This window comes from Oryzias melastigma, linkage group LG18 (assembly GCF_002922805.2).
Source record: "Oryzias melastigma strain HK-1 linkage group LG18, ASM292280v2, whole genome shotgun sequence".
Lineage (NCBI taxonomy): Eukaryota > Metazoa > Chordata > Actinopteri > Beloniformes > Adrianichthyidae > Oryzias > Oryzias melastigma.
Genome location: NC_050529.1, coordinates 19989536 through 20009500, shown reverse-complemented (window position 1 = coordinate 20009500; position 19965 = coordinate 19989536). Strand labels below are relative to the sequence as shown.

Here is a 19965-nt window from a genome sequence, read left to right as displayed (position 1 = left end):
AAAACACAACCTAGTCGTAAAGCCAATGAATCGCACACGTTTAGGATGACAACAAAAAAGTGACAACTGCCATTGGAAAAACAAAACGTTTGGTCTATCCAGAAGAGTAAAAAAAAAAAAAACTACTTTGGGAACTCAAACCTTGCACAGTGCTCTGTTTTGACATTCCAACTAGTCATAGCTCACAAACATTATAATCAATATGACCTATATTGATACGTTTTTCTGTAAGCGTCTTGAAATGATAAACACGAGTCAGCTTTTTTTTCTCCTCTTTTCTTTTCTTTTTTAAAGGCTACACTTATTCTACTGGGATGCCTATGCATGTGTTAGTGTTTTTAATCGTTAAACCTACCGCCGACTTTTCTTATCAAAAAACGAGAAAATCTACACATCTAAAAAAAAAACAAAAAAACAAAAAAAAAAAAAACACCATGAGGCAAGAATACAGCTTTTTTTCTCCGATTTAGTCTTTTCTATTTCTATCTTAACTGAAAAAAAATCTCATTTTTTGACACTGTTTCTAAAATCTCCTTAGAAAACTGATTGTGTTCAGGAGCCCCCAAACAGACTCGCACTTCTTCACAGGGACAAACCATGACAAATGTAAACACACAAATCTGCCCCTCTATCATCTGGAACCCTTTTGTCACGTTAAATCGTCATTTTTCTTTCTTTTTTTCTTTTCTTCTTCCCGGCGGGCCGCCTCAACGTCGCGTTTCTTTTACAGCTATTCACAACACCCTAAAGCACTCTTTAACAAATATACTGAAGTTGTCTTAAACTGTATATTCAGGATTCAAAAGGAATGACGGGGACAGACGAAAAACGACGACCACGGCGAGAAAACAAAAAGACAAAGCTTTCTGTCTTTCGTTCTTTCTTTCTTTCGGTTGCTCTCCGGGACGGGCGCTGAGGACAGTTCCATGGCGAACAAGGCAGTGGTACAGATCTGAGGGAGCAGTTTTGTGAAAACCACGCAAAGCGTCGAGAAGAACCTCCAACTCTGAAAGGATGCAGGGATCTAGATCTCACATGGATGCCGCGATCCAATTTGCGAGTATTTTTAAGAACTGTTTGGAGTTTGAAGAAAGATGTGAGATAATCCGCCTTCAAATCCTGAATAGACGCGTTCCTCCTCAGTGGAATCCGACCTGGTCAAACGAGATGATTTTTCCACACATTTAATAAATCTTTGCCTTCTGTGCCAAACGTTTCTGAAAACGTCCGTTTCTAATCTGTGAGGACTTTGTCCTCCTCTTCCACCATGTGGATGGAACTCACAGCTGGTGACAGATCCGGAGAAATCCTCAGATCCTGCTCTTGTAGATCCTCCACGCTGCCGTTCTCCAAGCTCGCCAACTCCTCCTCTTCGTCATTTCCCTCCTCCCCTATCTTGTCGACCTTCGCCATGGAGTCTGGATGTGATGGAGTGTCCTCCAGGTGTTCACAGAGACCGTTCTGGGTCTGGGGGTGCGCTGAAGGCCACTCTCCCAGTGGGGTTTGGGGCTGCGCCTCCCTCATGTGCCTCCACACCGCGTCGAGGCCGGAGAGGCCCTTCTTGGGGGGCTTTGGGACTCCGTCTTCCTCTACGAGAGTGGGGCCGCCCCTTTTGCGCCTGGACTTGCTGGTGTGGTTGACCTGCAGATGCATGGCCATCAGCTCTGCAGACGATGTGTGGAAAGGGCAGAACAAACATTGGCTCAGTTTGACCCCCGCTGAGCCTTCAGGTGTACCGCCCCCCCACATGCCTCCTGCTTCCTCTCCTCCCATGCTTTCATTCTCCTCTAACCCTCCCAGGCCTGGCGAGGTGCGGCGGGACAAGTCCAGAGGCTCAAACCTGCCCTCCTGGGTGGACGTCATGGGGCCGTCCTTCTCGGTTGGGGGTTGAACCATCCGGCTTGTTGTGAGGGGCTTCCGCCGGGACACTTTGGGGGCCTTTGGGGGTGTGGATTCTCGGATCCAGCCTCCCTCCATCCCACCTTGGTAGAGGGCCCCCATCACCCCAGAGAGGTACCTGTACTGGGTCTCCAAGTCCACGTCCCTCAGAGCACCAAGAGCTTTCCGGTGCTCCTGCGGGTCGGGGACTCCGAGGAGCCAGGACTGCTGGCCGGGCCGGGAGGCAGGGGTGTCTGCTGACCCCCGCTTAGCCAAGTGCTGACTGAGCTGTGATCGGCGCTGCTTTCCCATCCCAGATGTTCCAGAGGCCAGACTGTTGATGGTGGAGGTGACGGCAGAGGACGACGAGTTGGATGAGGTTGATAAGGCGTTTCGTTGCTCCCGGTGGTGCCGCTGAAGGTGGTACTTCAGCGACCCAGACTGAGTACCGGCGTAGTCACAGTGGGGGCATTTGTAGGGTCTCTCACCTGCAGAGAGAGAATGAAAGTTGAGGAAAGTCAGGCAAAACAAAAACAAAATACACTAGAACATGTGATGTTCTTATAAACAAGAGAGAAAAGAGACAAAAAGTGTTTCCGCTTTCCTAGGCTTGTTTACATTAAAAGTGGGGTCATCTGGACCCCACAAGACAGTGCAATAAACTTTTTATTCAATGATTGTCAATCTTTACTGGTGTCCAATGACAGACATGAAGTCTTCTCCACCTTGTCCACTTTTGTCATCAGGACCCAATAAGAGAGCACAAGGGTTAAACCTACACACAAAAAGTCTCATCCAAATGCAAATCCACTGACTATCTGTTCAATTTTAAATGCTAGAAATCTGTCTTTTCTTGGCATGTTTGGAAATTCTCAAAGCTCAGAAAGGGCCCCTATCACTACAACACTACCACCTTCCACTGGTCCCCTTTTATCAAGCCAGGTAAACTTCCAGGTGTTCGAATTCCTTCCAGGACTTTTCTGAATATCATGACACCTGTGGATATTTATAGGACTCAGTAGATTAGGAGTCCTGCTTGTTTAGAGGTCATCATTTCTGTTGCATAAAATGGACCTTAAAGGTTATAAATCTGCGACAGGCATTGGTAGAAGCAGTGATTTTTGAAACCAAGAAGTAACATTTTTAACAGAACCTTGCAGACACCTTCAGACTCTGGATTAAGAACTTTTTTAAATCCTTCTTTTCGTGTTGTAGACTAAACGACAAAACAATTCAGGACATCAGCTTAAAGCTCAGTTAAGCAGACCCCATTAATGCCAGTTATGCTATGTATAAAATCAAATATTTTACAAAGACATCTCAACATTATGAAAAATCTGCAGCAGTCAGCCCCGTGCCTGTGGGGTTTCAGCGAATGCCAGTATAACAACGAGAAACAAAGAAATGTGTCAGTTTTATTATTGAGTGACAGCTGTAGTAGCATCCTCTACAGGTAGATGGCAGCATAAGATTTCTGTCTACATCACAGCTGGATGAGAAACGAGGAGGATAATTCTGCACGTCACCAGCTGGAAGCATCAATGATTTAATTTACGCCAACAAAGAAAATGGAACACACAAAAACAACAAGTCTGATTTTTGAAATCTAAAGAGAGAAAACGATAGAAGTGTGTGTGAGAAGAATGAAGATGTTTCCTTCATCACTTGTTGATAATAAACATTTACAGAAAGGAAGAAAGGTTCAATATTTTCAAACAAATAAAGACGAGTCTAAACATTAATGAGCAGTTTGATGCTCTTTTTTTTAATCAAAATTTCTCCTTTGGAGTTCTGACAGTCAAAGCTTAATGGGAGACTGTTTTTAATATTAAAAAAATGATATTTATGTCTACTAGTTTATGAATTAATGTGCCTTAAATCAAAAACAGGCGTAAGAATAAAGGGAACTTGGAAGGACTCTTTCATGATTATCCTTTTTAGAATAGTTCCTTGTTGTTGTTTTTGTTGTTTAGTGTATTGGATTTCTGTGCACAGAAAAGGCGCTCAACGAAACACCGCTGTGGGATGTTGGTGGTCCTCACCTGTGTGAACTCTCAGGTGCACTTTGAGGTGGTGTGAGGAGCGGAAGGCCTTGCCGCAGTAGGGGCAGTCTTTAATCCCCCTGCCACGAACTCGCTCTCTGGTGGGAGCCGAGGGCATGGAGGTCGCTGCTGCCAGGCCGTTTTCCCCTGAAAAGATCAGGAGATTGAAAGCATCACTGTTGAGTCACAAGTTCTGCAGATACGGAGAACACCTCCCAGAGGGGAGCGTACCTTTGAGGTTGGAGATGACAGAGTGGTAGTCTGTGGCTGCTCCTGCTTGATGCGATCCTCTGCCGAGTTTGGATTCTTGTCCCATGTCTGCCATCTGCTGGGACGAGGCGCCATGTGGCTGAGGTTCCGGCCTCACCTCACCGACGCCTCCTCTTCTTGTGCGACTCCCGTCATCATCCCGGCCTCCTTTCTGAGGCCTCTGGGTGTGAACGCGAGCGTGAACCACAACCTGCTGCAGGCTGCGAAACAGCTTTCCACAGTCGGGGCATTCCCACGATCCCCCGGCTCCTCCCGTCTCCTCTCTCGGCTCTAGGCCTCCCAGGAAGGCTCTCACTCGGTCTGCCTCTGCCGTTGCCGGGCTTCGGCTTGGAGTGCGGCGTCCCTGCTGCTGTTGATGGGGCCTCGGCTGCTGCTGAGAAACCCCCAGGCTGCGAGCCACCAGCTGCCACCAGGCCGCCTGGTCCCCCCCGTCTGCCGTGGACGGTGCCGTTTCACCCGAGCTCCCTCCTCTAGTTGTTCCTCCTCCTCTTCCTGGGTCTCCTCCTCCTGAGTTTCCAGTGATGCCGCCACCACCACTGCCACCGTTTCCCATTTCTGCCACTTGAGCCACTGCTTGGAGTCTCTCCATACAGCTGGCTCCACCGCCGTCACCGGGCAAGCCCAGGTATCCCAGGATGGCCGACTTGCTCAGTCCCATCTCTGCCCTGGCTTCAGTCTCCCTGTCAGATCTCCTCTGTCCTCCTCTGGCCCCACCTCCCCTCTGAGCCATAAGGAGACTCGAGTACAGGGCGTTGAGAGACTGACTGTTAACGGAACCTTTGGACGGCAGGTCGGCACCGCCTCCAGGAGACCCCAGTCCAGCCCTAAGGCCGAGCTTGTTGAGATGAACTTTCATGTGGTTTTTGAGGAACCAGGGCTCCTTAAATCCTCGGCCACAAACCTGGCACTTGTGGTCCAAGGAATCCTTGTGCTTTCTCATGTGTCCCTTCAGGAACCAGGACTGTGTAAACCGTTGTCCACAGGTGTCGCAGCGAAACGCCGGCATGGACGTGGACCCAGAGCTGGCAGCAGCTGTTATCTGAGGATTGTTAGTGGCTGGGCCTGGGGTGTGGGTCGGGGTGGGCAGTGGAGTGTCCATGAGGTTCCTGGAGGGCGTCTGAGCAGGAATGTCAGGGGAAGGATGGCAGTCCTGCAGGTGGGAGGCCAGGCTCTCCTCTTGGCTGGCGGAGAAAGGACACAGGGTGCACTTGTAAGGATTGTGGAGAATGCGGACGTGGCGTGCCAACTCAGACGCCGTGCGGAATTTTCCCTTGCAGGCGTGGCAGCGAAATGTAGACGCATTTGCGGAGAAAGAAGAACCTTCTCCAGTTGCGGAGGAATGAGGGGAGGTTACTGATGTGGGCTCCTCTGTGAGAGGAGGTGTCAGGGGTGTGCTTTCCTCGAGGGAGAAGTTTGGCTTCTGCTGTTCGTCATCTGGACCTTTGAAGCTGCTGTCCTCATCTTCGGTGAGGTGCTGCATGAGCGCTCCGGGAAGTAAACGCTGGTTGGAGCGACTTCTGTGGTTGGGAATGAAGTCCTGGTGGTTCTGCTGGGTTTTGAGGTGCTTCTTCAGAGGAGGAGGCGAGATCTCAGAGCGATACAGGGCCGAAGCTCGCCGATCTCGATCCAGACTGTGAGCGCGAGCGTGGAGAGACAGGATGCTCTGGAACCGAAACCTCTTCCCACACACGTGACAAGGAAACCTGAGGGCGGGCCCTGATGCGGCCGCCACTCCCGAAACGGTCCTGGTGGCGGTGTCCTTCCTGAACAGTTGGAGGTCTAGCTCCTCACTGCAGTTTCCGCTCTGCCCCGAGGACAGGGCCAGCTCCAGCGCCCCATACCCGAGGAACGGGGCCGATGGTGTGTCCGGGGGCGAGGAGTCCAACCGAGGGCTACATCCCGCCTCCTGACCCCCTGGGAACAGAGCCACTGCCGGGATGGGAGACGCCGGAATTCCTTCCAGCACCTCTTCAGCGTCGGCGACAAAGTGGCAGATCCCATCCTCCTCCTGGAGGGGAGAGGAGGAGAGTGAGAAACACGGGGTGGTGTCGGGGCTCAGGCGGGAGGGTTCGGGGCTGTGAGTCTGCAGGATGACGGGGCTGTCGGCAGGAGGCGAGGAGGCCTGGGGGCTGTGGTCGAGGGAAGGCAGGGTTGGGGGGGACTGGGGCTGCTCACAAGAAAGAGACAGCAGACATTCTGGTGGAGAATCCATCCTCTGTTGAAGAAAGGAGAAAAGAGGCACAGATCAGATGAACAGAAAATGGAAGGGTGTCAACAGAACATTGGCTTTTAAGGCAAGGCCATCCGCCTGCATGCTCTATAACAGTTTCAGAGAATTACCAGCAGTGTGTGAGATGTTATGCCATCCTTTAAGGTCTCGGCTGGGGGGGGACACTCTTCGGAAGCAGCCTCCTCCTTTAACTTTCTGAGAAAGAAAGAAAGATCATTTAATTACTAAATGATGTCAAAAGAGGGAGCAAGTCAAAGTTTTATGACTGCTGGCGCTCTGAAATCTAGACAGCTAAGTGGAAAAAATGTGGGGGGAGGGGGGGCATTCTATTTTTACACAGGAATTCATTATTTTTATTTGAGAGTCGAATTTTTCACGCTTAGACACAACTCCTCTTAAAATGTGCCTCTGTGTTCAGAAAAAGTCTTTCCTGGAACGGCTTCTCTGATTCGACAGATTTTTGATTCGTGGTACACGTATGTTCAGCATTTCATCATAAATCACGGTTATGGATGTTTGGATTTGTTGATGCCACAGGCTGCTTGTGCATTTTAGTCTTTTAATTTGACGTTTTTTCCTTCATATCACTAAATGAATGCCTTAAGTACTTAGATTAATCGACTTTTGCTACTTTTTAAAGTTAAGATTAGGAATGCAGAATAGTATTGATTTGAAAAAAAGTAGATCATTACATGAAAGTTAATTAGCCAATAATCTGACACAGATTTTAGGTAAATGTTGTAAATATTCATTCAGCTTTGGTCATGCAATTGCAATGATTCTTAGTCTCAAATTTCAAAATGTCATGATTTTGTATGTATTTTTACATCTTAAGTAATTGATGATTGTCTAAGATGATGCCCACCATGTTCAAATAACTTAAATTTTTTTGACACATTTGTCATTCAATTCTGTGATCATCTGTTGATCTATTGTCAAAGCGTTCCCAGTAGTCTTTTATCAAATCAAACTTTATTTGTATGGCACTTTTCCAAAAACCTATTTCACTCAAAGTGCTTTAAATTAAAACATAATCAAATTTTAAAAACAAAGAAGAAGACAAATATGTAGAACCCAAACAGTTCCCTCAAACCCTCCAACGCACACACACACCATGGTACAAAATAAATAAATAAATATGATTATGCCGTTTTTAGGCAAAATAAAAAAACTGTCATTTTCTAGGACATATTTTCTGCACGGGTTCATCAGAGTTTTGGTATCATCCATCTGTCACCCACTTGCTTACAGCCCCTCCCAACCCCAACCTAACATACCGGTGCAACAAAAATAGTGAAGCTATCCAGCTGTTCAGTTTTGATCCAGATACCAGCTCAGACGAGGAAAACAAAGACGTTCATGGATCTATTTGTCTTCACCGTTATGGAGCAGAGCTTGTGGTCAGCCGATTGTAGATTCTACCTCACACCTAGGCTCTCTTTCTAACTTTTCATCTGCTCCGTATTCACAATTTGACTAAAGAAATACTCAGAAATGCCATTTATAGATTATTTTTCTTCATATAAGTCCTCCATCATGAGAAAAAACGGCACAAGAACATGTTATAAACACAAAAAAACCCTTTTTTTTGGTTGGAGTTTAAGAGTAAAATATGGACCTTCTCATAGCACACTGTTTATACTGAAAACCCTACAGAGTTTGCTCGTCGTTGCAACAAACTTTCATTTATTTTCTATGCATTAGTATTTGTGCTCAGGCACAGTAACTGTGTATCCCAGTAAACTGTAAACTAGGTGGCGCTGTTTACTCATTATGCTAGCCTCCAGACACATCACAAATAGAGGTTTTGTCATGTTTGTATGTGGGTATTTTTTATTTTTTTGGGGGGGAAGGAAAAAATTTAAACGTTTAAAACATTTAAAGTCCAGAGTGATGAGTTAGAGTATGGCGCCGCTAACAGGAGAAGAACAAATAATCATAAGGTAGACTTTAGGGTCAAACGTACTTAGATGGTGTTCATTTGCTGTTGAATCTTCAGTATTAGAAATGTTTGAATATTCAATATATGTACGTCATGTGTCAGTCAAGCGGATCCGACCCTCCTGGTATTCTATCCGGCCCTCCAGATCATTTTATTTAATTGTTATTAATGGACCGAGGTTATCTTGCGCTTATTTCTAACTTGTATAATTTTGACAAAATATATTTTTATGGATAGTAAAATATTTAAACTTATTTAAGTTTTAAGTTTATTCTGAATTAATATTCTTGCCTGTTTCTATTCATGGTAATGTTAAAAAGTTGAGTTTGACACCCCTGCTGTACAATTAGACTAAAGAAATACTCAGAAATGCCATTTATAGATTATTTTTCTTCATTATTCAAATCTGCAAAGAAACATTTTTATCATTCTTTTTAGCAATGATTGCATTAAAGGTAAAGCTTGAGTCAGAGGACCTTGATTTTCTCAAGTTTAACTTTATTAGTACAAACACAGATACTATAGTAAAAGAATTCATTTAAAACTGGTATAGAAAAATGTCCATAAACTGCCATGAAACTACAAAATAAAACAATCATGTCTAAAATATTAAAAGCAAATAAAACACTTTGAGGAAAATTACTTTTCTTGGCATTTTGCACCAAAATGCTTCTGTTAATGACATTTTATGTATGGTAGTAAAAAAAAAAAAAAAACATGAAAAATGTCATTCTAATCTTATGCTTATTCAAGAGTCTCTGGTTTAAAGAAGTGTGCTGTTTCAATACGTCCTAAAGCGTGACGGCTTTGTGTTTTCTGTCGGGTGAAAAGAAAAAATGCTTCTTTTTTTTTTTTTTTTTTTTAAGTGTTTGAGTTATTCCATGTTGACATGAGATACGCTGAATCCACAAACTAGGAGGAGATGCAGGGACAGAAAATATGCAGCTATAAAGAGGCCATGAAAAATGCAGGACGTTGATCAGGGTGCAGAAACACTGTTTTGAGGCTAACGAGAGTTTAAAAGCCTGACTGACCGTTGGTTTGTTGCGTTTTTAGGCCATTTTGCCCTTGGGCAAACCCCCTGAAGCTGCAAGTTGCTTTAGATAAAGCGAATGCTGGGTAGTATTTCAGGTCAAAATCACAAACAAAAGCCTTCACGTGACAAAACCTGCACTCCTCGCCGGAGACAGTCATTACTGCATGCAAATTCAGCCTGTAAATGTGAACAAGTACTTTATAAAAAATGCAGCAGTGAAGTGGAGGTGGCGGATTTCTACCAAACAGGATTAAAGGCAATTTGCACAGAGACACTTTGAATGAGCTCCATCACGAATGCGCGCCGCATTGTGACGCCGTTCTAATGTACGTACATAAAAGAAAAAAAATCTTCATTTGATCTTCATTTGCTCGGCGGCCTGTGTGGGCGCGCGAGCGTGCAGCAGGTGTGCACCTGCTCTGCCTCCTGCACATATGGGGCGATTATCCGGTGTGTTTAAGCAGGGCACCACCGCAGGACAAGCACTGTCCCAAACAGGATGGGAGCCCAGTGTGTTGACTTCCCCACACACCCTTCCTGTGCACTCGCACAGTAGCAGCTTTTTGCTTAAATCAGGATTGTGCACACACACGTGCATGCATGCATGTAAACACAGCAGGACCCCAGAGCGGTGCTGCCCGGGCGTGGCTGCCTACATTGCTAAGTCATGACAACTTCTACAAATGTAAGCATATGTGAGCGCTCAGCTAAAGTGTGATGCTCATGCACCCCTCAAACGTTGGGGCGCTTCCACCGGTCGTTTCCCTCCATCAGTCGCTGGAGTTGAGAAGCAGGCAACAAAACAAAAGGTCATAAATCAATGTGGCATAACAATGGAACATCTGTGCTTGCAGGTGTGTCACCCATGTTTGTGCGCGCGCCCGCGTACGATCCCCCGTGCACGTGAGCGCCGCCGAGCCCGATGACAAAGAGATTCTCATGTAGCCAGTTGACATTTTAGCTCAGCTATGACTCACAGGGGTATCACACCACATCAATCACACACACACACACAGAGCTTTCTTAATCCACCATTATTGTTTTCTCTCTCTCCGTCTTGCCTTCTGTCTGTCTTTCTTTCCTCTCCCATCCCCCTCTCATTCTCTCGCACCCTCCCGCCGTCTATTATCCACTAATTTTCTTTCATTCTCCCGCTCCCCCTCTTTTCCTCTCTCCTGCAGCGCTGCCAGTTGGACGGGTGCCAGGGAATGCTGGTATCAGCTGGTAGATTGGGCCCTGCCAACATGGCGGGCAGCAGAAAACCAGAAAAGGAGGCAGACAGAGAGTGAAATGTAGCACAGTTACAATCCGGGAGTTCTCAGAAAAGCCACGGGAATGGAAGTGACTTAATTCGATTGCCAACGTGGTGTCGATGGAGGGGGGGGCATGCTGGAGCAGAGGGATTCAGAGCAAAGGGTGTCAGGCCAGAGCACAGAAAAACACAGAGGACAAAAATCCAAAAAAAGAAGATGAGCAGTCTGAATGTATCGGATGGTATTATCATATGAATATCATCACCACAATGCGTCGTTCCAGCGTGACGGGGGCTGTCGCCAAGCGCCCGCCCCGTCACGCCAATGAGGACAATTTAGATAGATGGAGAATACGAGATAAGGTGCAGCAAAAAGGAGAGAGTCAAGGACAGGAATCAGGGGGAAAACAAAAGGTGTGAATGAAGCAGGAGTACAGAGAAGAGCAGCCAGGACAAAGCACCTCTGCCCATGAACCTTTGAGCAGGTGTCGTGCAGAAATCACAGGTAGATTTAAAGAAGGTTAGCTCTGCCCAGAAGGTGGGGTGTGTTGAGCTGCAGTCACTTGAACCTGCACTCTTAACTCTTGTTCTCTCTAATGGGGTCCAGATGACCCAAGCCTTACATTGACGTGTTATCCATCCCATGACAAATGTGGATGAAGGTGAACCGGATTTCATGCCTCCCATGGACACCAGTAAAAATCAAAAATCATTGAAAAAAAAAAGTCTTGTGGGGTCTACATGACCCTACTTCTACCATCAACATACCCAGGATAGCACAAGGTTTACGGTGCACCAGGTTGGAAAACATGCGTTCAAGCTGAGACCTCCAATGAAAAGTCTATGTCACCGTATGTAAATGCATGTTTTGGGCTTCAATGTTCAAATGCTACTCAAGTTTTTAGGTCCATTTTTGGACAAGACACATGGCCAATGAACCAGATGAACTTTGAGCAATCAGAGACTTGTATTTGGTAGTGACAAATGGATAGTATCCTTTTCAAAACATGGAAGTAAAAACTGTTGAGAATTGATCGTGAAGGAAAAAAATAAATATTGTATTTTGTGCACAGCCAGAGCTCTATGACCCCATCTGAATTCTTCCCCTTCTCCCTTCCACTCTATTTGAAGGGGCAGTTTAAGTGCAAGTCGGGTCCAGGAAATGTTTTTTTATTTTTTTATTTTACCGTCGAAGCGGAGGGTAAACAAGGGTGAGAAACTTGCCTCCCCAGAGAGAGCTCGGAGTAGAGCCACTACCTCTTCCGTATTGAGCGGAGCCTGTTGAGGTGGTTCAGGCATCTGGTCCGGATGCCTCCTGGACGCCTCCCTGAGGAGGTGTTCCAGGCATGTCCACCAGGCAAAACACTCTGGGAAGACCCAGGACATTATGAAGAGACTACGTCTCTTAGCTAGCCTGTGAATGCCTCGGGGTTCCTCAGAGGACCTGGAGGAAGTGACCGAGGAGAGGGAAGTCTGGGCATCTTTGCTTAGACTGCTGCCCCCAAGACCCGGTCCCAGATGAGGAGAAGAAGATGGATGGATGGTTTGTATTTTTTGGAATTCTATGACATCAAGTCTTTCATATAATGGAATAGAGTTGTGAAAGAAAAAGCCTGGAGCAAACCTTGACATTTCGCACCAAACCTCTTCCAACTGTGAGTAAATGCGCTAGTAACGGTAGAGACAGTCCAGTGTGAACACCGGGCTTCTCGGTTCAAAACTGTAGAGGTCACTCGCATCTACACACATTTTTAAGACCATTTTCGGGTTCTCAGTACAAAACGTGCAGGAGTCACTTAAAATTAAAAGTTAAATCATGAACTTTGACCAGTCAGGGACTCGGATTTGTTAGATGATATGGATTAATAATTGTGGTTTGTGCTCAACCACAATTCTATTACATAAATCATCTTTCATTTATTGGAAAGAAAAAGCCTGGAGCAAGATTCACAACATTTGCACTGCTTTGTCATTTCACACCAAGCCTCTTCCAAATGTAAGTACATGTGCTAATAAACAGTAGTAAAAGGAAAAGAAGACGAGGCTGCTTCTGCTTGTCCTGAGTTAACACCATATGCTGAAAACGCATTTTAGAAGGCTCGTGTGTGAACGCAGCATTAGACCTGCAGGGTTTACAAGTGGAGGGTAATGGTAGCTACAAAGCAAAACGCAGTCGCTTTAGCATCAGGTCATTACAGTAATTGCGGTGTAAGTTTGTGGGCACTGAGGTAACCGACTGTGGAGCTGAATCTCTGTCAGGTGAAAAGCAGTTTTGCATGGTGTAAAAGTTAGGTGTGCAGAGGAGGAGGAGGAGGTCCTTGAGTCATTTGTGGTAAACAGCTGCCTGAAGAGTAGGAGAGCACTATGTTCAGACAAGTTTATCATTGTGGGGGTTTTGATGTTACTGTTTAAATATCCACAGCATTATTAGTGCAGGTCTGAACATGCTCCGCAGGGCGGGAGCGCCTTTCACTGCCGGCGTGTGCGGGCAGGAGCCGCATGTGCCCGGCTTTACATTAACGACTGCAATCGCATGTCAGTTTGGAACCCCTGCGACGGTTTCGAGCGTCCCTAAAGTCGTGCGGAGGACGCTTTTATCCCTCTGTAATGCTTGAGCTCCCTTGAGATGGGACGAGTGGGTGTGATGCAGAGTGACCACCGAGTGGTGAGGAGAGCGAAGCCTTTCGTTCACCTTTCCCTGAACCCCGCCTGGTTCACCTCACATGCACCTTCTGCACCTGCGATAAAGATGCAGCCAAGCGAATCCGTTTAGCCCAGAAGATAGCAAAGAACCAGAATGTGGTTTGACCTTTGGAACAGATAAAAAGTGTGAAAGAAGAATACATTTGAACTTTCGGCCCATTTGGTTTCTCATTTCTGTGACCGCCTTCGTTCTTCCTCCACCTCCTCTCAGGCTCCTGCTTCATCTCTTTCTGAATGAATTTCTTCACCAGAGGAGCTGACGCTCGCAGCTTCAGCGCCGAGGATCTGAACGTTGGAAAACATCACAGGTTCTCGGCAGAGAAACAAGAGGGCTGGCTGCGAGTCAAACGGGCTGCGTCTGCGCGCCAGCCTGGAAGCACCGGCTGACTCGTCTGATTTTAGGATTACAAGACAGAAGCCTTTGGAGGAGAATTTGCTGGAGCACGCAGCTAACTGGATGTCTTTTTCCTCAAAGGCTCTCGCTGCACTCCCAGGATCCCCTGCTGAGGCTAGAAGGAAAACACGGGAAGAGAGAGCGGAGGAAAGCCGCGCTTCTCTCAGGTGCACAAACACCAACCTGATGATCCTTCTTAGCATCACTCCCTGTCAATCACATCTGAAATATCCTCAACCGCCTCCTTCTCCTAAACCCCCCTCCCTTGCAGCGTCCTTGAGCAACACCACCTCCAGGGACGCGCTGACCCCCCACTGTGACCTCCTTGTGGAATTTGTTTAACACCAGACACAGGAGCGTGCAGGGGAGTAAAAAATAGTAGCTGTGAAGTCGTAATGAGTGGATTCGTTACCGACTCGAGGGAAATCTGCTGTTCTCCTGCTTAGTGACACTTAGCGTCAGCAGGCCTCATTACAGCATGTATGCTTTCTATACGCGCTGACCTGACGTGACCCAGCCTGACGCGGCCTGCACCCGGCTTCAGTCCGCAGGAGCTTTCTGTCTGTCTTTGAGAGAAAGCAGTTTGACTTTTAGAATGAGATCTTTAATGGAAAATAGGCCGACGGAAAAAAAAGGGGGAGTTAGAGAATGACTTAAACAGTCGGTGAGGCCACCATGGTGGAGGAAGTTCCTGAACAAGGTCTGCCCCCCTTCAAACTGAGGAGCCACTCAGCAGTTTGGAAGGATGTAGATTTCAAAGCCTTTGATGAAAAAAAAAAAAAAAGACAGCTGAGCAGTTAACACCAGTACCTCACGGAGAGAAAGGTTTCTGGTTCCGATCCCGTCTGTGTGCATGTGAGGGTTTCCCCCAGGCGCTCCCTCCCACAGTCCTATAGTTTTCATAGAGAAACAGTGACTCAGATTTATAGTGGGGGATATCCCACTCTTGCCCAAGGGTGGGTGTGCTCATACTAAGCAGAGAACATGACTTGGAGGTGAGAACACCTGAACGTTACAACAGGCGACTCGACCTCTGTCCCAGCAGGCCTTGCTGCAGGTCTTGTGCCCACTCTGCTGCAAGAACGCGTCCGACACTGGGCCACTATTTAAGTACTAATGCTCTAAATACAGCCTAAGCTCGGGCAGCATGCAGAAGTCTCCACAGTCAGGAAATGTCACAATGCAGCAGATTCTTTCTAACTGAGGGCAGGCAGGTGCCTCTCCCGCGGCGCTCTAATGACCCAATTATATCAATCAGAAGCCTTGATTGGTGCTTCGCTCCTTTGCCTGCTCCTCCATCTCTTTCTCCCTCGCATACTCCCAAGAGCCACCTGGATGGGGTGCATGTGCCCCCCTCAAGTACCGTACAGTATGTACAAAGATGGCGAGTGGGCAGCATTGATGGTGGCGGGGGAGGAGGACACTTGAAGCAGATAGAAGTTTGAATGGGAGAGAAGTAAAAGGGGTCCTTTTCAGTGTCGGGCCCGGTTTTAATGTTCATTAGGACAGCTGGGCCCTTAGGGGACAGTAGATAACCTATGGAGGTGGGGGGTGGGGGACCACAGGGCACACCGCCGAGCCCTCACAGCCTTTAAAGACCCACTCTGAGGAAAATTGTGTTTTCATGTGAGGTTCTGTGGTTTAGTTTGGATTTTGTTATATCTGGTCATGTTCTAAGTTGCCCTTGTCAGTCACACCAGATTCCGGTTTGTCGTGATCCACAGTTGTCTTAAGTTCAGTTAATTGCCCCCAGCCTATTTAAGTGACTGGTTATTAGGTACTCAGTGTCAGGTCGTCTGCCCTGTTCTGTTCAGTCCCCATTTGTGTTTTTCCGGGGGTTTTGGTCATGTTTTGGCTAATTTATTAAATGATTTATTTTAGTTTCTGTCACCAAAGCCCGGTCTCCTGTCCAAGGCCACCTATTTCTGACATATTGCCATGTTCTTGTTGCATTTTTTTTCTGATTATGGAAGACATTCATAAAAACAATTAAGCTTAAACTGCATTTCTTTACTCAAATCGATATGTATAGAGCCCCTAAAGGGACATCAAAGTAAAAAAAAGAATTGAAGTAAAAAAGAATCATTTTTTGCTAAAGATTTTTTTTTTCATGGGGGCAGATCACAACTGGTGTGCAGCAAATAACTAGTGTGCAACAGATAGTAACTGGTGATGACCAGATAGTAACTGGGAATCACCAGATAGTAAGTGGGCATCACCAGGTAGTAAATGGGTGGTAACTGGTGCTCACCACATGGTAACTTGTACTTAACAGAGAGTAACTGATGCACTCTAGAAAGTAACTGGTCCACACCAGACAGTAACCAGTGTGCACCAGAGAGTATCTGGTGCTCACCAGATAGTAACTGGTAATCACCAGATAATAACTGGTGCTCACCAGATAGTAACCAGAAAAAAAGTTTTTTTTTAAAAATTGTATTTTTCACTACGATGTTATTTTAGGGGCTCAGTTTTAGTGACTGCACGTTTTCCTTGTCTGAGCTGACATCTGACTCAATGTTAGGTTGGGGTTGTGAGGGACTGTAAGCTAGCGGGAGAGAGTGTAAACAGATGGATGATGGGAAATGGGGGCAGACTTACTCCATGCCAACAGTTGTACAAGTTCTTCTGATTTTAGCATGACAAAATAATCATCAAAGGGTACAGTTTTTAAATAAAACGAAAATTTTAATTTAAAATTTTGCATTTTTGCAACATTTTATAGTTTATGGTAAATATTTGTCTACCAATTTGTTTTGATATATTTTGGTGAATGCATAAAACACTTTGAGCTGTAAAAAAAATCTTTATAAATAAGTTTTCATTTGAAAAAGTTTTTTGTTAAGAACATAAACGTGTTCTTCCTCTTTTCTGATGACAAAAAAGTACATTTTATCAGGTCACCCTCCTCAGTCCATAGATTTAAAATGTCTACACGCGGGATCAAACGCCCAAAATGTGAAGGATTATGGGACCTCGGTGTCAACCTACTTCCACACGCTCCCGGAGTGTGACATTCCAGTGAAAATGAGGGCATTTCACGATCCCTAAACATCTTCCAGAGGATCATAAAGGCGACGGGAGTGTTTGTGGTCAGCCCAGATGACACGTCTGCGCCTAATCTCACGAGGAATTTCCTCCTCGCCCTGTGATGTGCGTCAATAACGTGCAACCATTTTCAGTTCCGCTCTTTCCCCTTCCCCTCTCTCGCGGCCATCTCAATTAGAGGCACATTAATGAAATAAATAAGCCTCAACAAACAATGCTCTGATAAACACCCCCGCACAAACGCGATCAAGCCGCGCTCCCGCAGATTTTGTTTTTTACAATCGTCATCTGCGGGGTTTTGCAGTTGGCAGAAGTCGGGAGGATGGCGTGTGCGTGTCATGACCGTCTATCCATCGCGCTCTCCCTGCTCCATTTTGTTCTTAAATTTTCTATACAAAAGATTAAGGGAGGGGAAAAGACGAGAGCGAGCAGGCAGGACGGGAGGGGGCAGTGCCATCATTCCATCTTCACTCCTCTGTCAATCTCTGTCCCCCCTCCAAAAAAAAAAAAAAAAAATGGTGCACACGGATCAAAACGCAAGCTTTAAAGCTCGCAACTTGTCTATTTTTTGGAGTTAAACTCAGCTGCTCCGGCAAGCTTTACGCACACTTTCCGGGGCGCTGGAAGTGCTGTCCTACACGTAGTAAACAGCGTAGTAAGAGAAAGTGAGCGGGTTCCACCGCACGTCCACGCAAAGAGAACAAAAATCCACTTTTACGCCTCGGACGACATGTCTGCGGCTCCGCGAGGTCCCCTGCGTGACGCGCGGGGGCCCCCCTGCTGCCGCCAGCTACTTTTTACCGAGCAGGAGCAGTTTCTGCACAACTTAAGACAACTTATTTCCCTTTTCTTTCCCCAAAAAAGTCTGCTCGGCGCTGCGCATCCGCGTCTGACATGTCACGCGAGCGAGGCGGCCACGCGCGCACATACGCCGGCTCCACATACATGACACACACGCGCGCGCGGAAAGTGTCTTTACTTACATGCCTCGTGCCGATCACGCGCGCGCGCACGAGCTCGTCAAAGAAATAAATAGAACCTAAAAACGGAGATTAAAAAAAAAAAGGTGATCGGTCAGCTGATCCGGAGCCGCGCGCGCGGAGAAAAGAGCAGAAGTGTCGCAGTAAATTCGCCAAATTTGGAGATGTTTCACGAGCAAAGTGTCCACGCGCCATGTAAACACAGATCTGGCTAAAATGTGAAGAGGATAAATAAAGATTTGGGGTTTATGGGTGAAAGTAAAGACTCAGTGTACTTACGGGAGAGGCGGCGAGCAGATTAATGACACCACACGTCATGATTACGTTTCACTTGAATTAAATACATTACGAGTTGGGAAAAAAATGGAAATCAGGGTTGTATACAAGCATAAGCCGTTCCCCCCTCCCTCCCTCCCTCCGTTTGGTCACCCTCTCCCTCACTCTCTCCTCCTCCTCCATCTCCCTTTCTTTTCCTTCTCCCCTTCTCTCCTTTCTTCTTGCACTTTCCCCCCCATTTATCGTACAGGAGTGAGTGAATGGTGAGAGCAAAAAGGAGAAGTGGGAGGGGAGGGATGTAGGTTGGAAATGTTAATTATAATCTCAGCACGGGCTCCATTTTACAACGCTGTCATCTCCTCACATTTGTATCCTAAATATGGCATCTGTGGTGGGGAGGGGGGGAGGTGTCAGTTCAGACACATTTTTAAAGGAGAAGAAGAAAGTTTCACACCATCTGAAGTGTTGGAAGAGTGCTGAGAGGGGACTGGGGGCAGCTCCAGAGAGGAACCCCGGACACAAAGTGCACATGTTTGCATGTGCAGGAGTCTGGAGGAAGAGGGGCTCCCAAACTGCTCCAGGGGCCAAAAACATACCGGGGAACTGAGTTTTGAAAAAGTAACACATTGTGAGACGCAATATCATAAAAAAGAGAATATGATCACAGATCAAACCTGGAGCCAAGCAGGTGGAGCTGCTTTCACACTGTCATCTGTAGAGACTGTTAAGATAAATCTTTTTAAAAAAGAGAGATATTTTGAAACATTCTAAAAGGAGCTCAATTTCCCCTTAGCCCTTCCCCTTAATTTGAAGTGGCAGTTGAAGTCGAAGTTTTGTCTGGATTATTATTTTTTAAATTTCACCCTCGTGTAGGTGAACCTCATCGCTCTGAGAAGCGCTTTTCTTCAGGTGGGTGCTCTCTGAACTACAGAAGTTTACATTTAAATGTAAGTAATGACTTTTTTTATTGTAGAATGACCTTTTTAAAGTTATAAAACCGCTGTTGTTATGTATATTCAAGTGCTGGAAGCTCCACGCTAAAGCTAGCTGACCGGCAATTATTAATGACGTCATTGAGTGAAAGTCACGTCCGAAATATTAGACTCTAAAGGGTGAAGGGAAGAATTCAGATTGGGCCTTTATGCCAAACCCGAAGTTTTAAAACCAAATGAAACATCTGAAGTACTCACACTACACAAAAATACAATCACAGCACTTTTTTTTCTCCCATTTGTCTTGAGATTGCCATGATTTGTGTGGGATAAAGTAGACCTAGATGCTAGAAACCCAGAAGGAAAGTGGAGAGCCAATGGAATAGTTCAAATGGTAAATGGTGTATACCTATATAGCACTTTTCAATCTTCCTCAAAGGCCCAAAGCGCTTTACAGTCACAGACCCATTAACTTACTGGTAGTGGCTTCACTACCAAACACTGGCAACCTTCCACCAGAAGCAATTTGTGGTTCAGTGTCTTGTCCAGGGACACTTCGACAAATGGGCAGGCAAGGTGGGAATCAAACTCAGAATCTTCCAATCAGGAGTCAACCACCCTACCGCTGCACCACGGCCGCCCCAGAAAAGATTTGATGTCCGTGGAGTGTCTGATGAACAGAGTTCGGTGGGTGTTGAGGATCTGAGCCAAACTCGTCTTGATGGAGATGTGAGAGTAATATATCAATAACGGTTCCTTCGTTTTTCACCAAAGAAGTGGTTTTCCATCCCGTGGAATCTGCATCTCTTTTGTGTATCGGGACATTTCCGTAGTTGCATCAGTCCCAGCTGTGAAATGCTGCTGCAGTTTGAGAATTTAAGTGTCAAACTCTGTCCATATCCTACATTTTGTTTTGTGCTGACGAGGAAGCTCCTGCAGGCTAATGTGAAATAGTTAGAGGAGCCAATGCCCAGGCAAAGCT

At 46.2% G+C, this 19965-nt stretch overlaps 1 protein-coding gene across 1 annotated transcript; it reads right to left on the bottom strand.

Annotated features, from left to right (window-relative positions):
- Window positions 1–218: 218 nt before the first annotated feature.
- znf219 (zinc finger protein 219) lies at window positions 219–18393 on the bottom strand. Its single transcript, XM_024288567.2, has 5 exons — window positions 18055–18393; window positions 6531–6615; window positions 4152–6405; window positions 3921–4067; window positions 219–2366 (listed from the first exon to the last, which is right to left on the bottom strand). The coding sequence occupies exons 3-5, from the start codon at window positions 6400–6402 to the stop codon at window positions 1234–1236; spliced, it is 3531 nt and encodes a 1176-aa protein (XP_024144335.1). The 5' UTR covers window positions 6403–6405; window positions 6531–6615; window positions 18055–18393; the 3' UTR covers window positions 219–1233.
- Between the last annotated feature and the right edge of the window lie 1572 nt (window positions 18394–19965).

What these genes read in the sequence shown, in the direction of transcription:
- znf219 (XM_024288567.2), bottom strand. Translation starts at nt 6,402, where the DNA reads ATGGATTCTCCACCAGAATGTCTGCTGTCTCTTTCTTGTGAGCAGCCC. An exon ending in TGTCATCTCCAACCTCAAAG is followed by an intron (nt 4,068 to 4,151) that starts GTACGCTCCCCT and finishes TGATCTTTTCAG; the next exon opens with GGGAAAACGGCCTGGCAGCA. An exon ending in GCACCTGAGAGTTCACACAG is followed by an intron (nt 2,367 to 3,920) that starts GTGAGGACCACC and finishes CTCTCTCTGCAG; the next exon opens with GTGAGAGACCCTACAAATGC.